This window comes from Tenebrio molitor, chromosome 5, assembly GCF_963966145.1.
Source record: "Tenebrio molitor chromosome 5, icTenMoli1.1, whole genome shotgun sequence".
NCBI lineage: Eukaryota > Metazoa > Arthropoda > Insecta > Coleoptera > Tenebrionidae > Tenebrio > Tenebrio molitor.
The window spans coordinates 2,681,711-2,699,409 of record NC_091050.1 but is presented as its reverse complement, the minus strand read 5'-3'; the positions used below and the strand labels follow the sequence as shown (position 1 = coordinate 2,699,409).

The window sequence follows — 17,699 nt, the reverse complement described above, 5'->3', positions numbered from 1 at the left end:
CATGCGCCAATACCCTTCTTATTAAACTTGTACTCCTGTAATTACATAAGTACTATTGGGCCCTATGTTATCAAAATAAAATATTAGGCAATAATATTGAGGTTTTAGGTGCAAAAAAAACAATGCATTTGAGTATTGTGTTTTTTATAATTAAGTAAGTGACTCGGCATGAAATGTGCACCATTGTATTTAAACTTAAATGGTTCATTCAGACTAAAATATTAAATAGTCGATAGTCCGAAACGGGACTCCTAATTCGTTTATTTTTCTGTTCTATTGTAAAAAACGGGGACATAACAAATGAGGATCGACAAAGTTCTGAAAATCAACAGCATTTTTTTAATAGATCAATTGCGATTAAATCAACCGGGAAAAAATCCAACAATTTTTTACGATAAGGCGGTGGTAATTCACCAAAATAATCAGAAAAAAATAGTGCTTAATGTCAATCAATTAAATTCATCGAGGGAATTTCAAATTCAAATTCGTTGAATCGAAATAGAAACCCATAAGTCCCATAAATAAGTACCACCAAATGAACGAGGACTTTCCAATCAACGAAAATTTCCAAACGAATCAGGGTTTACAAAGGCACGAAGAATTTCAAATAGACGAAGAAAATTAAAGACAATCGCAAATATATACAAAATAGAAAATCATTATAAATGCTTGTACAGTGTGGAATAAAATGATTTACATCTAATTACCTTTGGAATTTTTGCACATGTAAATTTTCCTGTACCGCTCTACTTTTTTTTTGAAGTGCCGAACTATTAGTTCTGTCAATAAATGTCATCAATCGAATTGACAATTGTTACAATTTACTAAATTGAATTAACAAACGTTGGTGGCCACTTTCAACACTAGCTGTGACTTGCTTTTGTTAGCTCCTTTTTAATTTCAATCTCTACTTTGCATTCATATCATCCCTTCGCAACAAATCACATTTGGAATTTTGGAATATTTTAAGGGTTAGGCTTTCTTTTTTTTGTAGAGCGGCATTTCGTATTTTTACAAGGCTAATGCAAAGGTAACTAGATGTAAATCATTTTATTCCACACTGTATATGTATACACTTAGTCCAAGTTGGCGTAAAAACTGAATGTAAAATTTATGGTTGCCGCTCCGTATAAAAACGATCAAAATAATGTGAATAGGTTAATCCACACCATTCACATACAGGACTACAGGAGTTAAATTTGTCGCAAAACAACTCAATATTTTTAGATTCAATCGTTAATTAAAAAGAAATAAATAAAATTCTCATCACCGCAGTTTTCACCTAAAAAATGACAGTGACAGTGACAAAAATTGACAGTTCACAATGAAGCCGCAAAAATTTCATAACATGGACATGACTTGTTTCGACTACAATCACTTATAATGACCCTGTAGCATATCGCAAAATTAAGTACCTAGGAGATGCAGATTTTGAAGAAATCGGGAATTTTTTGTACCATTTACTTCATTTATCTGAAGGTACAGATTATGAATACGAATTGAAGCAAAATCTTTTGCTTCTCCTTTTTACTTCTTGGTTCTACCTTTTACTCCTAAATTTAGGACTTCAAAGTAAATGTTTCATTTTTATAAAAATGTACTACTTAAATATTAAATGTCTTTCTATTAAATCTTATAAAATTACTATTGGATTAATTAAACTGTAGGTAGTATTTATTCTTTTTAGAAGTTTTTAAATGATAATGAGATGTCAAAGAGCTTATATAATTTATCTAATTGATCGTTTTTTTTTTAATATTCTTATCAGATTAAAATCTTGTGGTTTAGACAAGTGTAAGTGTAAACATAACTTTTATCTATAGGTTGTTATTGAAATATTAAAATGGGTTCAGAAAATTTTAACAGTAATACTCGTAGAACTCATCAAAACAAATTACCTTTCTATTTACCATTTTTTCAAAAAATCTTTCTAAACCCAGATAAGTTTGATCGTAAATTCTTGTACCCGCCTATGTGGGCGGACATTAAAATCGAAAGCAGATAAAAAATTAGATAAGCAAGCAAAAACCGATTTTTTATTTGTGGTGAAAATGGCATTTTGAGCTTACGCACCACACTTAATCAAGGGCACAAACCTTTATTAAATTAAATGCTCGAAATGACGCCCTGCGTTATCGATGCACCCTTATGCCATAGAAGCTTCAGTTCTCACCAACATGTGGGAATTTTGTCGAATTGACTCGGCAGCATTAACAGCTCATTCTTCGACGGCGTTAACTGGAATTTCATAAACAATTTGCAGAAATTTACATCCAGTGAACGAGCTGGCGATAAAACTGGTCCATTACGACCTACCCATCTATTTTGTGAGCGGGCGCTGCTTTGATTTGTTTTCTTTTTGATCACATTGTATATTACACCATGTACGAGTTAACTGTTAAATAAAAAGTTCTTCAAGTATGTTGTTGAGTTTTATTTCTCATTACTCATTAGGTTTTACTCCGTGTTTTTAACTGAGGTTTTAAAAATTCAATATTTAAAAATTACCAATTAATTTTGATCTGAACTTGGTGAATCACGTGATAATTCGAAGAAAATATAATCTGCTTAGACATGAATAAGCAAATTGTTAGATACAAGAACAGAAATTTAATCAAATTAATCTTAATTTTGTCAAAAATCGAATCACGTTCACATTGCATACATAATAAAATATTCTTTCTAATTTTTCGTATCAAAATAGTTATTAAATTTTTATCTAATCACTGTCAATAATCTGAACAGTCACGTATTTGTGTTGCTTGGAAAATTTTGTTATCGCAACAATAAAGTTCGTCGGTTAAGGGTCATCTACATGTGTCAAGACAATTTTGAGATTACAGCAATATTACTCATTCCTCGTACCAACACAAAGACGATAAAATGTATTCTTACACTGAACAGGTTTAAAAAACATTTATTAATAATGTATGAGAAGCAAACTACTCGCTCTGCTTTTATGCGAATAAATATAAAAATAAAATTTGATAAAGATTATCATGATATGTGATATGTTCTTAATAAAGGTACAAATATAACTAAAAAAACACTTACAATAATCTTAAGATTTTTCACAATAAAAAAATCTGATTTATTTTGAAACAGTGTAAGATTTTTTTTTGCTGAGTGTTAGCAAACTTAAACTTTACATTTATCAAATCTGATAATCTGTTTAAGATAAATTTTGTTTCTATTATTGCCAAAATAACCCTAATAGGTAAAGTATCTAAAATATATTTTTTTGGTCACATCTTAAAAATTTGCACTTATATTTTCTAATGTTCTAATGTGTATATTATAGTGTGAGCTCTTATTATATTTCGTGACACAAATATTCAGTGAAACGATATGTTGAAATTAGACTATAAAAATATTTTGATAACTAAGTGTTTCACGGGGTTGTTAAATTAATTATTAATGAAATTATTTTAAGGTATGTACTTGTATTAATAATTTTTAAGTTGAGTAGTACTAATCGCTAATATGTTGTGTTAGTTTAAATTAGTGTCATTTAGGTTATCAACAATTATCAAACTTTCATGTCCGTTAAAATCCTGTTACACATTTTTTGTGACGAATTATGTATAGTATAATATGTACATGTAGAGTCAAGCTCATTATCAATAAACTAATAAAATAAAATCTTCTCTTAAAATATACATTTTATCAATTTTGTTTTATCTGTTTGGCGGCATGTTCACATACATTACTGTTAATAAGTCTATTTATGCAAGTAACTTTAATGGTGGTATCCTTATTACATAGTTACGTGAATGCAACAATGTAAGGACAATTCACAAAATTATCAACGATCTTTACTTCAACCTATCTCAGCCCATGACACGTAATCATTGATAATGGAGTGGCATCTATTTTAAAATGATCAACTTGAAAACTGAACTTTGTAACGAACAAAGTATTAAGCAGATAAAAATTTTTCTATAAGGTTTGAATTTCAAGATTATCAGACACTGTGTATTTCAACGCTCCTGAGAACACACATCGTACAAATTTTCCACTATTAAGGTAAAGAATGTTTATATATTTTTTACTTGTTTATTTATTTATTTATCTATTTCTTTATTTATTGCAATGATTAGATGGCACCACCATTCGAATTGGAAATTGTCCCACTTAGTGAGGAATCGAAAAAAATTGCAGAACAAGAATTAAGAGAGACTCCCGAAAATGTTGAAAACGCTTTGAAGGAACTACGAGAGCTTCTCAAAAATGATAGTACCATTTACTACAAAGACGATGACGAGACTCTGATTACATTTTTGCGACCATGCAAGTTTTATGCCAAAAGCGCATACGAACTGGTAAGTTTTTTTTTTACTATTTATAACAAATTGACGTCAGTTGGAAAGAAACTGATTTACTGTTTTCATTCCATTACCTAAAAATTATTATGTATCCCACACACTTAAGTAGATATAAAATGTAGACATTTTCTTTGTAAGTATACAACAAGCCCCCACATTTAATGTCTTTTCTTTAATCGTATTCAGTTAACATTGTTGTGTACTGAAGTTAGTGAAGTTATTACTAATAATTATTTATTGATTGCACCCAATATTGATCACGCAGTATTTTCGTTTCGTCTTTGTTCGTTAAAAAATATTTGGTTTTCGAAAACAATAATTTTTACTTAATAAATATAAGACAGTATTAGCACAAACAAACCAACAATTGAGAAAATTTCTTTGTAAATTATATAATCTTAAAATTAGTGTAACTTTGCATGATGAAAATATGGTCCCAATATGTAAAGTAAATTATCCAATTTAGATAAACATTTTAAAAACATCAATTATGTTCAATTGTGTAGTATAATTTTAAATAAAAATTGTGAGTAGAATGCGGTCATTTTTTTAATAATTTTTACATACTTATTACTTAGCAAATTTGAAACACAAATGTTACACAACCGCTATCAGGAAAACAAAATACTTCAAAATGTTTATTAATATAATTACATTATCAAATCAATATGACCATATCTACACATGGTAACTTTTAAGTGTCGATTGGAATCTTTTCAATTTTCAAATAGGTAATCAAATAATCGGATAGAAAATAAGCATATTTATATATTTTTTTCATTTCAACAAATTACAAATTAATTACAGTTCTTTGATAAACTACATACCTTGATTAAAATTATTTCTCGATGTAAAAATATAGTGTTCGAAAAGTTATTAGTTATAATCGTTGTTTTTCAGATGAAACGTATTAGTGATTTCAAGTTAAAGTACAAAGATATTTTGGAAAATTTGGTACCCGAAGACGAAAAAGAAGCATTTACACAACACAATGTTGTAAATGTTTTAACAAATAGAGACCACAAAGGAAGAAGAGTGCTGCTAGTTAATGTCGGAGGTATGTACAAAGTGCACTGGTCTAAAACATTTAAAAAAAGAATTAAACGCAGCATGATTGTTTAAATTTACGTTAGCTACTCACCTACAAAGGTAAAATTAATTATACAATTACATAGTAAATGTACTTATCTAATAGGTAGGTATTATTTAAAGGAAGAAAACGACTTTTAACAGTTTAAAAAAATCGAACTGTATTAATTAAATGAAGAACGGTTTTTTACTTGTTTTAAGTTTTTATTTAATAAAGTACATGATCGAAGGAGAAATGTCGTGAATTTTGCTAAAATTATTGATAAATTGTTATACAAATAAAAAATCATAAAATAATTTATTGTAAAAATTAATGACTGGACAATTATGAGCACACAGATTTAAAATAGTATCTATGACTATGATTCCGCATTACGCATTAGTTCAAAGTCTTGTTGGACAATAATAATTAACATATACTAGTAAATACGTAAATACTAGGAAGTTGATGACATTTAAAATATGTATGTATGAAATTATACTTTTTTGTTCGACACTGTCAGAATTTGAGAAATTTCTCCTATGTGAGCGGGTTTTGATAAATGTCACAACTTGTCAAAACGAAACGTCAAGCTAATTTTAAAGATTTTAAGCGATTTGGAGCCTTTAAGGGACTCGGCGAACAAAAAAACACTGTATTCAACTCGTTCTTGTGTAAATTGGGCCTTTTTTGGCACTCGTGGGCCTTTAAAAAGCTCGTTTCACTCGCCTGGCCCACTCATGCCAAAAAAAAAAACAATTTACACACGAACTCGTTAAATAAAGTACTAGTGTTTTTGAAATTAGAAATTTAATTATAATAAAAATACATTATTCAACCCTATAAGTACTGATTAATTTAGAAATGTTTTTTAGGTTCTTGGGATACCTCGAAGGTAACAGCAGATCAGTTGTTCCGCATGTTTTTCCTCATCCATGAAGCCGCTGTGCTAGAACCAGAGACGCAGGTTCGCGGTGTTGTGGTCATAATGGATTTCGACAATCTTAGTTTAAAACAAATTGCCGCCCTTTCACCTGCATTTAGTATGAAACTACTTGGTTTTATCCAGGACGCCATGCCACTGAGACTTAAAGAAGTTCATATGGTTAAACAACCTTTCATTTTCAAGATGGTTTGGGCAATCTTCAAGCCATTCATCAAAGAGAAACTAAAAAATAGAGTGAGTCGCTTTATATGTCTTTGTCGTGTTTTATTAATTTTTTAATTCCAGATTTTCTTCCACGGAAGTAAGATGTCTAGTCTGCACAAGCATATGGAACCGTCTCATTTACCAAAAGACTACGAAGGACAGTTGCCGCAAATCAACTACACAGGTGCCGATTGGTACCCCTGCATTGAGAAACATGCTGACCATATACGTACATGGAATACTTTTGGTTACGTCAAAAAATAATTATGTATGGTCGTAGTCCTAAATTATCACTAAACATTTATATCATATCCTAAATTCATATTGAAAATATAGGTAGTAACTTTACATAAATCAAGCTTTTAAAGAAATGTTTTCGAAATAACATTTTGTTAAAGTATTAAAAATTGTTGTTCGTTGTATGATAATAAAAATAATTTCAGTACAACTAAGATATTTTATTTAAAAATCCAAAAACTATAGGTAAGTAACGGGTGTTCAAATGAAAAGGTCATCAAGTTGGCTATGACTTTTTGATGAAATGAGATAGAGCGAGAAATGTCCATTTTTTCCATTCTTAATATCTTGATGCTTAATTGGATTAATTTCTTAATTTGATGGTTAGCTAAGTTTCTTAAATAGACTAGTGTTTTGGGAATTGTGGCCAAAAGCTCAGGACTTGAAGAAGTTTTTTATTTGTTTAAAATTTAGTTTACATATCATATAAATATTATATCGTTTAGAATAAAAGTTCGGTTATACACAAAAAAAAAAATCTCTCTCAATTAATAGACTTAAATTTGTCTAAATTCACTGTAGCTACTCATCTTCCTTTCAGAATATTGTAGGTGTTAACAAAGGACAGCTCGCGCAGAGATTTGCACAAATTTCTACCAAATCGTTGGAAATATTTTCTTTATCGTTCTTATAATAAATAACTATATTAGATTACTAAAGACCACTGTTTTTAATTAACTGAAAAATGAAATTCATAAGTTCGTATCTGCAAAGTGCACGGAAGGTGAAAAATTGAAGAAATGGATTAAGCACTTAATAATAAGTTAATTTAAAACTCAATATGTGACTATGTTATATTGTTCATAATTTAAAATCTTATGGGCCAGTTTACAGAAGCTAAATTAAGGTAATCGTAATCAAATGCGAGATTAACTGAACACGTAATTACATTGCACCAATCGAAGTTTCGGATTCATGGAGTTAATCGCGCATTAAAATTTAATTCGAATTAAATATTTAATTCGCTTTCTACGGGGTCATTATAAACGATTATACCACCGTAGTAGGCGTTGGTGGCTTAGTTGAATGTGCCGCAAGCTTTATAACACGGCTTCCTAGATTAATAAGAGTCGAAGCCTCTAATACGGCTGGTCGAGTTCATCAGTTGCAAGCATTTTTTCTGTTCCTGAGAGGGCGCCACTATACATTTGTCTATTTGGCTGCTTAACCGCGTACAAATCTCATTTTAAAAAGAATCGTAATTTGTATGTTACATACACTACTTCAAAAAGTAGATTATTGATAGAAAAAAAAAACATGAATACGATTTTTCATTAATTTAATTTAAAAAATATTCGTTTTTTGGTAGAGGGCGCTACTATACTTTTGGCTTTTGAAGGAACAGACAGTTCAAGGAACTCGACCAGCCGTATTAGAGGCTTCGACTCTTATTAATCTAGGAAGCCGTGCTTTATAACATTTGTGAGACTAGCATCGCCGATAGGTGGCGCTGCTGGCGGTAGTGTAAATTTGTCTACTAGTTTGTCTAACGTCACAGAATAGAGAACAATGTTCTCTCTATTCTGTGCTAACGTTGCGAAGCTAGCGGCACATCCCAAATTTGTATGGGTTTTCAACGCCAACTGCCATGGGACAATCATTTATAATGACCCTGTATAAACTGGCCCTATGAGTATTGATTCAATACACAACAATTTGAATTTGTAAATTCAGAACATGAATAATATTCCGGCCAAAACATTTTGTCCACCCTTTTCTTGTTATTTCACAAAAATTGTCATTATAATTGACGTTTGCAAATTAAAATTAGAAATTTATTACTGTCACCCATAAAAACATAGACACAATTTGATTATTTTGATTGATACATGTCAACATGTGAAGTGAGGTTATTCGTTCCTAAAGGCTGCTTTACAGCATACGTGAGTGGAATGACAGTTGTGGACGAAATTTTTTGTCCGCTATTGTACATATCTGCCAATGAGAATAATTTTGCAATAGTTTTGAATAATTTTAAGTAGAATATCAAAGTAAGTAATTAGAATGTAAGAAAACTTCCAAGAAATGTGAAAAAATAATCCCATCAGGATTAATACTTTCTTAAATATAGATTTTAATCATTTTGAGATTATAATTAATACATTTAGATTTGGGCAGGTGTACTATCTATTTAAATTAATTATTATTAGTCACTTATTAAATACACCACATCAGCTTTTAATTTTTAACTTCCGTGACCTTACGGGGAGCTTCCTTTGTTAATAGGTTAATGATGTCAAATATACCAGCGTGAGTTGCCATTAGTTGAAACACTTACGTGCGGTATAACTTGATAGCAGTATCTTTGGTACTTAGTTTTAAAGTTGTGCTTGTAAAGAAACTCTATACTGGTTCCACAAAAATCATCTTACGTTACATTCTGTGTTATCTGTTTATTGTAAGTATTACTTTTTGTTACATACTACATAGACATGATCAATTTTTCATCTTATTCCGACTTGGGCATCGAATTTTTTTTCATAATATAAATTTTTGATAAGTACATAGTATTTCATACGTCAGTATGTATTAGTTTGAATTATGTAAATTTCTTTGCGTACAAATGTATTTGACGGAAATTCTGATCATTTGCACCCTTTAAAAAAGTCTTTTTCAAATGTTAGATTTTCAACTACGGAAATGGAAATTTCACTTATGTCATTTTCAAAGAATTGTTGATTCAGAGAACTAAATATTTACTGTCGAGTAAAATTTAGTACCTAATAAAATTTTAATACAAATATGTATAATTATTTTTCAAGTATGTAAATGTGTAATTCTTCGGATAGGTACTGTGTGTTTAGTCAACAATTCGAGACTATCGCAAATAAAATCATTAAATGTAGGGATAATAAATTAATTTACTTAACATATATTTAAGACAAATTTTGTAACAATACGTATAAATTTAAGATGATAAGTATTCTATTTTATTGCTTTTTCTGTTTAGCCGGAAATGTATGTACAATATACTTTTGAAAATCGGACGTTTGGACATTCTCTTATAACTAACTTATATTTTTTAGATAGCCTTATTCTACTAGTGGGTCCTGTTTTCATATTTTTCTATATTACCATAACCTGGATGTAGTCTGTTAATTCTAACCTAAATCTGATGGGTCACGTGCAAGAAAATCAATCCTCTTTGAGAAACAACTGTTTTACAAAAATAAACTAGGCAAAAATGAATAGGGAATTTTTCCTTTTTTGAATTTTTTATAGAGTTATAATTTGTAATGAAATATGTTAGAAATATATAGACATACAAATTAAATGTAATGTTTCAAGTATCTGTAACATTTTAAATGTATCTAGTGTTTACGAATACGTGGCAGGATTGGGGCAATTATTTCGCTTTGCAAAGAAAACTTGTGGAATTCCCTATTCATTTTTGCCTAGTTTATTTCAGAGGTACAAAAGCTGTTGTATCGCGGAAATAAGTTAATCGTCAGTTGTCACTGATTGAATTCTCTGCACCTGCATAGAACACAGAACGACTTGTCTTAGTTAATGATCGTATTAATAATGATAGTACCTAATTATTAATTAATTTAGAGTTAATTCAAAAATAGAGTTAACAATTTTCTAAATAGTCAAAGAATAAAATAACTTTTGGTCAAATTCTGATTAAACAACAGAAATCATCCTCCACTTAGCAGTAGCATTAAGTAACTTGAGCTTTATTTAGCAAGATATAATAACGATTAATGGATTTTGGCCAGGATTTTGGCAAACTGATTTAAACTTTTATGATAATTGTTTACTGTATGAACGTTACACAAAATTAAAATTGTTAACAAGATATTCACAAAAACAATAAAACAATTGGATCATGTCAACAACCTCAAAAATATCGTCTACGAAAATGATTACTAACAATGGAACTAATTAATTAATTGTTCAAATGTGCGTCATTTTACTGAAGCGACGTTAAACACTTCTTGTCAATATTTTATTTGATGGATAATTGAAATTTCTCAAAATAATTTTTAAAAGTCACATAAAATTAATAAAAACTATACATACAGAAACATGCACTTGTATAGGTAATGAATAGGTGTATCAACACAGCGTTATGCATTTTCTATTTCAATTTAGGGTTCTTTATGCTTCGTACAATTAACTTATAGTTTGATTTAGGCTGCTGCATCGTGGGCGCATTGAGATATATAATGTTCTAGTTCTTTACATTATATGTGCGCTAATATTATCTTGTTGAATAATGACCTCTTTGACTTCTCCAATCTATGAGAACTAACATATACATATTCAAGAAGACCTAAACGTGAGCTGCTTCTAATCTAATACAAACTAGTTCCAAACTATTTGGAAGTGCATTGATAACTGAAAGTTTATGTTCTAATGCAATTAACTTTCGATCATAATATTTACCAAATTAAACATAGAAGGACAAAAACTGTAGATTTTAGATTGCATATACATATCATAAGAGTGAGTCTTGTTGTGCTCAGCCCAGAGATTGAAAACCTAGACGAAGTCGAGGTTAGCAACTGGGCGAAGTACACAAAAACCTTCTACTCTGAATGATATAAATACTATTTTATCTTCAAGGGGATCACAAAAAAAAGTCGGACATGCACTCATTTATTTTCTGCAGTTACATTTCGTATAATTATTGATAAATAATTCGTAAGTTTCATTTATGTTGTGAAGGTTAAGAAGTGGCAAGCACAGTACTAAATCACAACCAACTTCAAAAGTGCCAGTTTTTGAACACCCGTTATAAAACTACAATCTAATATTATGTATGATTTCACATCGTGCGATGCAGCTATAATTACAAAAGCATTGTTTAAGCTGTCACAAAACTTCATTATTCGTGACAATAATTAATACGTAAATTATAAATTTCAATTTTCTCAAAATTGTTTTCATGTCGAGCCGTTGAGCCGTCATAAGTCAACGGTCAAATGTCAAATTATTAAATCTTAGCGTCATTGCGCAAAAACCAATGACGTCATTTAAACAAGTTGTACGTCACAAGATGGCATTTTTTAAAATAAAATCGCCCTGTCCGAGCGATTTTCCAAAAAACATGATACCTAATGGTACTATGAATTTTGTTCCAAACTTTATGTTCACACTGTATATTCTAATTACTTTTCATCTAACAACAATCTTTATTAATATCCTGTCACTAATGGACTTACATAACCTCTGTTTTTCTATTTAGTACCACAATATGCTACAGGGCGGCAAAAATCAAATATATTCGAATTCCACAGGACTCTTCATATACCTACGTTCATTTAAAGACACATTGTATAATTAAATATAAATATACTTATTTCATTACTAATACTATACTGTTTTAATAAAACTAAAATAGAATGTAATCTTTTTTTTTCCGATAACCAGCCAATTAAGCTTACCTACTACCCTGAAATAACGGAAAAATTCTGCCTATGTTATGCGAGCTATACTCCGATCACTTATAGATTGCACGTTTTTAAATTCAAGTTCCAAAACATAAAACAGTGAAAAGTACAGTGTAGGGAGTATACTTTCATTTAAGTACATATTATAAAAAAAATCCGCCAAAATTTAGTCATTTTTTCAACGGGGCGACTATTTTGTATGCATAACGTTGGTCTACGAGTATAGTTGTTGGTATCCTTCGTTCATAACCTTTAAGAGAGAAGAATGAAAAGGAAATATTTGTTGTCATTACTCATTTATCTATCGACTTAATCACGTGTAAACATGAAACTTAAACTGTAATTAAAGGCCTTTTGATGAATGTTTAAATACTCCTTTTATTAGCAAATTGAAAACCAGTTGTATGGAAAGTATCTACACAATTATACTTAAAATAGAAAAACAGAGAAGTAATTTTATTTATAACGTGAATTACACAAGCCATAGGCCAGGTTGTATTAAGCGATATCAAGTTCTTGTTAAAGTTAACATAATGTCAAGCGATCTGATTGGGGGATATTTAAAATTGGATTTGAATCAGCCAATCAATTTCATTTAAATTTAATTTTGTATGGAAAATTGTTTCAAAATAAAAATTGCATTTTATATTTGATTTTTTTTTCGAACAAAAAAAACATATTCAACTCGTTCGTGTGTAAATTGGGCTCTTTATGGCACTCGTGGGCCTTTAAAACACTCGTTTCACTCGCGTTTTAAACTGGACCACTCATACCATAAAGAGCCCAATTTACACACGAACGCGTTAAATAATATATGTACTATTGTTTTATGATCTTGTCGAAAATAACATTTATAGAAATTTAGTACCTAGTAATTAAAAAAAAATTACAAGTTAATCAGCTATACAGGGTGTCTCAAAAATGGCGCCAAATCTCCTAAGGGTCTTAAAGAATAGAAGTCTGGTAAGGTAAGTCTCAATACAAAATTAGATCGGACCAACAGATTTTGTATAACTTGCTCTTAAATATGGTGATTTCAAAGAGATGTATCTCCTTTATTACCAAATTAGCTGAATTATAAATTACTTTACAATTTTACTTTTTCCAAGGCCCCTTTGGCTAGTGGAACAACACAGAAGTCCTTCTTTTTAGAGTAATGACCTACTAAAATACGCTAAAAGAACAGTGGCAACATTGACCTCAAAGGAGAATTGGTTTGGTTGATTGTGCATACCAACCGATGTTGCCAAGTTTGCTTATTTTAAAATGTGTATAACTTGGAAACTAGCCAAAGGAAAAAAATTTTACAACGAAATTGAACTCAACTCTTCTAATAGTTTAACCTCTCAAGAGATTGGGCGTCATTTTTGAGACACCCTGTATAAGTAGGCCCTTTAACTTAAAGTTGTTGACTCTGCCAGTAAAGTAATGACTAATGACTAATACAGCACGGTATCTGTTGGCAATGTCTCATTATGGTGTAGATATGAAGAGGGGCGTACAAAGACATTACGCGATTTCACAAAGCCCACGTGTCTTATCTCACAATACGCACCGATACGTTGTCACATTTACTGCACTACGTGCTGATTAACTAAAATTTATATTAAATACAGTTGTCGAATAACATTACAGGTATATGCATAATGGTGCTGTGTGTCGCAGTCGGTGAAGATAATGTGCCATTTATTCAGTTGGGTGATCACCAACTACGACTTGACTTGGAGGATTTAGATGAAACTTATAAAGAACGTGCCAAAAATGAACTTAGAGAAACACCAGAAGTTGTGGAAAATGCTTTACGCCAGTTTAGAGAGCTGATCATAGGTAAGTAATTTTAACATTAATGTATTATATTCAGTACATGAGTTAGAAAGTTAGCTTCAGAAAAATGTTCTTGTTGGATAGTTTTATTATTTCCAATTACACTGTGATTTGATGTTTCCAATAATTTTAGCCCAAATAGAGAGCGCTGTGAAATACTCTTATTTGTAAAACGTATTTTTATCATCAAATTCTTTATGTTTTAAAAAAGGGTTTATTTGTCGCTACCTATTTTAATGGGTGAATTTGTAAAGCACACTAACCCGTAGTTTTTCTGTTTTTTTCATTTAGTTTTTAGTAAGTTAATAAATCAAAATTCATCAGAAGCAATACAAGAAGGATCACTGCAAAGATCGTCTTGGTTTAATGTTTCATCTACCTAAACTGTATTAACGGAATAAATAAATAAAATGTATAACGACATTTCTTTCAACGAATATTAACCAGTCTGGCCTTCGTCTAGAACTCTAGACTCTACTAGACCCATTGAACTCTACGCAATAATTATTTTACAACCATCACAATTGCTATCCGCCTTCATATTTTATAAAAATAACTAAACTTAAAATTTACTTATTACAGCTGTAATCTTGCAAATTTTTATAAAATTCTCGAAAATGAAAAATCTAGTCAACTTCTTAAAAAACATGATTCTATCAGTTAGAGAGTAACAATTTTCATTATTTAGTAAAGAGTAACACTTTCCTTTGTTGACAGGAATGAGAAAGTCAGTAAATATTAAATTTATCAAGTACAGATACATATTATCCTCTAAATGGTATTACTTTCAAGCTGCAAACAAATATAGGTATTACGAATGCAAAGACCTCTTGTTGAATAATTTACCATGGTCCTCCTTCCCCGAATTATCATAAGTAATACAACGAGTGGGTACGAAATTTCCGGCAATTTCGTACCACCGAGTTGTATTCAGCATGACAATTCCACGAAAGAAAATTTCATTTTCATGTTTTACATATTTGTTTTTAATTTATACGTAAAGTCTGTCTCAATTCTAAATTTCCACCAACACTGCATTCTACGTTGGAAATACAACCGGCAACACTGTTTGGTGAAAAATGCGCCAGATTGTATTTGTTAGGTTCTCTGTCAATTTCCGTTTTTACAACTCAAAATTTTAGAATAAAGGAAAAGAACGATAACCTTTTTTAAAATGCGGCAAGTAAGTAGGTAGAAAATCAAATTCTAAAAGCAAAATAAACTTATGAACTAATTTTAATGTTTTCGAATCATGTTTATAAAATAATTATATTGCCAACTTTGGTTATTAAGAATCCCCAATTCAGAAATATATTTATTTTGCCAACATAATTCAACAGGTGGTGGAAATTTAGAATTGAGACAAACTAATATAGTCTTATGACTCTCAAAGCGTTAGTTAACTTTGTTGAAAACAACAAAAATTTTACTCTGATTCAAAAATGAGTTTATCAAAAAGGAAGAGAGGAATATATGATAATTCGAGGAAGGAGGAGAGAATTAGAGCGATAATAATTCGGGAAAGGATGAGATGATTACAGCCATAATTCGAGGACCATGCTAAATTGTCGGTGTAATTTGTTCCTAATTGGTCCAGTGATAATTAATTATTATTAATCATTATAAATTAATCGCTATTATATTTTAACAGGCGAACCTGGATTACATCTTCCCTTAGATGACGACAAATTTTTAACGAAATTTTTAAGGCCTTTTAAATTTTATCCTGAAATTGCTTTTAAAGTGGTAAGTGTATTGACTTTTTTTTATAATGAGTAATAAAGTAAAAATTCTAAATAAGAAATTTGTCATCAAATTAAAACGTTCTCCGGAAAATATTTCTTCATTTCTATTTTTTTCAAAATACTTGAGATTTGCTATTTTAAAAGTCACAATCTCCGGACACGATTTACGTATTTTTACTAAAACCAGACTCTCTTTGAACGACCACATTCTCTTTAATCCTATTACTTAGATCTATTTTGCATGATATCCTGAAGTACAAGATTATAATTTTCATTGTAAATAGGAATACGTGATAAAGATCTTCAGCGTTTTATTAATTACAGTTTTGGTGTTTCTTGTTTTCTATCTGTCTGATTCCTATACAGGCATAGTCTACAAACAAAACATAATTTAATTCGGTCAATGGCAAGGAGCCGTTATGAATATATTCATTACAGGGGTGACTAAACTCATTACTAACTTTAATTGTTACCGTTTTAGACTGAAAATTTATTTATTTATTATGTAGCGTACTAGCGTCCAACATACTGTGATAGAACTATCCCCCCTTCCAATTATTGGGTATTGCATTTTCTATGTCACGTAAAACTGGTATTAACAGAAGAATAAACCCATGTCATGTTTTTTTTTTTAACGCTGATCTACCCATTTTATAATTGTGGTCTGTCACGATGTTAGGATGAATACATTTTTATGTTCCAGTTAAAAAAGTTTTATAACTTCAAACTAAAACACCCAAAATATGGCTTAAATGTAACTCCAAATAATGTAAGACACGTCTTCGATACCGAGGTATTCGTTTTCCTTCCAACAAGAACTCCATCGGGTTCACGAATAGTGATTATTAACCCAGGGAGTATGTTTTTATGTATTATAGAAACTAATCAACTAACGATTGTATTTTAAAAGCAAAATGGAATCCAAAGCTGGTTTCCGTGCAAGACATATTTAAAGCTATAATGGTGGCCATAGAAATCGCCATGATGGAGCCGAAAACGCAAGTGGGAGGTGTTCAAGTCATACTCAACATGGAAGGATTTACACTGTCGCACGTCTGTCAGTTTTCACCAATGGTAGCAAAACTGATAGTAGACTGGGTACAGGTTTGTAAAAACTACTGATAGTAAAACACGAATAAGAACAAGAAACATTTTAGGAATGTGCTCCAATAAGACTAAAAGGACTCCACATTATAAATCAGTCAATATTCTTCAATATGGTGTACACTATTTTTAAACCTTTTATTGGAGAAAGGTTGAAAAGAAAAGTGAGTATGGATGTAGTTTTCATAAAACAATTAAATGATTCGTTATGTGCTTTAGATTTACTTTCATGGTTCCAATGAAAATAGCCTCTGTGATCAAATTTGTGCTGAAGCTTTGCCAGAATCTTTGGGTGGGACCGGAACAATGTTAGATTATCCGGGGAAATTACTTTCGGACATGTTATTTTATTACCAAGATATTTTTGAAGGTGAGGAAAAAACGGATTTAATGTACTTATTTAATGTTATTTTGAGAAGTTTCGGCGCAAATAACGTTAAAAAACAAGTACCACTTAGTACACTGCGCATCCCAAATTACGAATATCAAATAATAATATTTTAAAACTTCTGACCTGCACACAGTTAATCTCCTTTTTTTTCAGAAATTAACACTTACTGTTACTTAAAGGAAAAGACATCGACAGCGGAATAATTATGCGGTATCATTCCTTCAAAACGTGACGACCAAAAAATGAACAACTCATATTTATCATATTTATCTGATATTCAAGAATAAATATTTTTTTAAATACCTATGTAGGTACTTGATTTTTATTTTTATGTATGTAGTTGAATAATTTGACATTTTTGTTCAATGGAAAAAAATGAAAAATCTTTCGCAATA

The 17,699-nt window shown here is 30.4% G+C and overlaps 2 protein-coding genes across 2 annotated transcripts; both read left to right on the top strand.

Moving 5' to 3' along the window:
* The first annotated feature begins 3,866 nt into the window (after positions 1-3,866).
* On the top strand, positions 3,867-6,992 carry LOC138130949 (retinaldehyde-binding protein 1). The gene is made up of 5 exons (XM_069047675.1): positions 3,867-4,026; positions 4,101-4,322; positions 5,226-5,382; positions 6,270-6,574; positions 6,626-6,992. Exons 2-5 carry the CDS (start codon positions 4,101-4,103, stop codon positions 6,806-6,808), a joined length of 867 nt encoding a protein of 288 aa, XP_068903776.1. The 5' UTR covers positions 3,867-4,026; the 3' UTR covers positions 6,809-6,992.
* A 2,090-nt stretch (positions 6,993-9,082) lies between these two features.
* LOC138130453 (alpha-tocopherol transfer protein-like) lies at positions 9,083-17,610 on the top strand. Its single transcript, XM_069046927.1, has 8 exons — positions 9,083-9,239; positions 13,876-14,067; positions 15,716-15,810; positions 16,513-16,666; positions 16,720-16,913; positions 16,967-17,077; positions 17,133-17,283; positions 17,458-17,610. The coding sequence occupies exons 2-8, from the start codon at positions 13,887-13,889 to the stop codon at positions 17,505-17,507; spliced, it is 936 nt and encodes a 311-aa protein (XP_068903028.1). The 5' UTR covers positions 9,083-9,239; positions 13,876-13,886; the 3' UTR covers positions 17,508-17,610.
* The last annotated feature ends 89 nt before the right edge of the window (positions 17,611-17,699 follow it).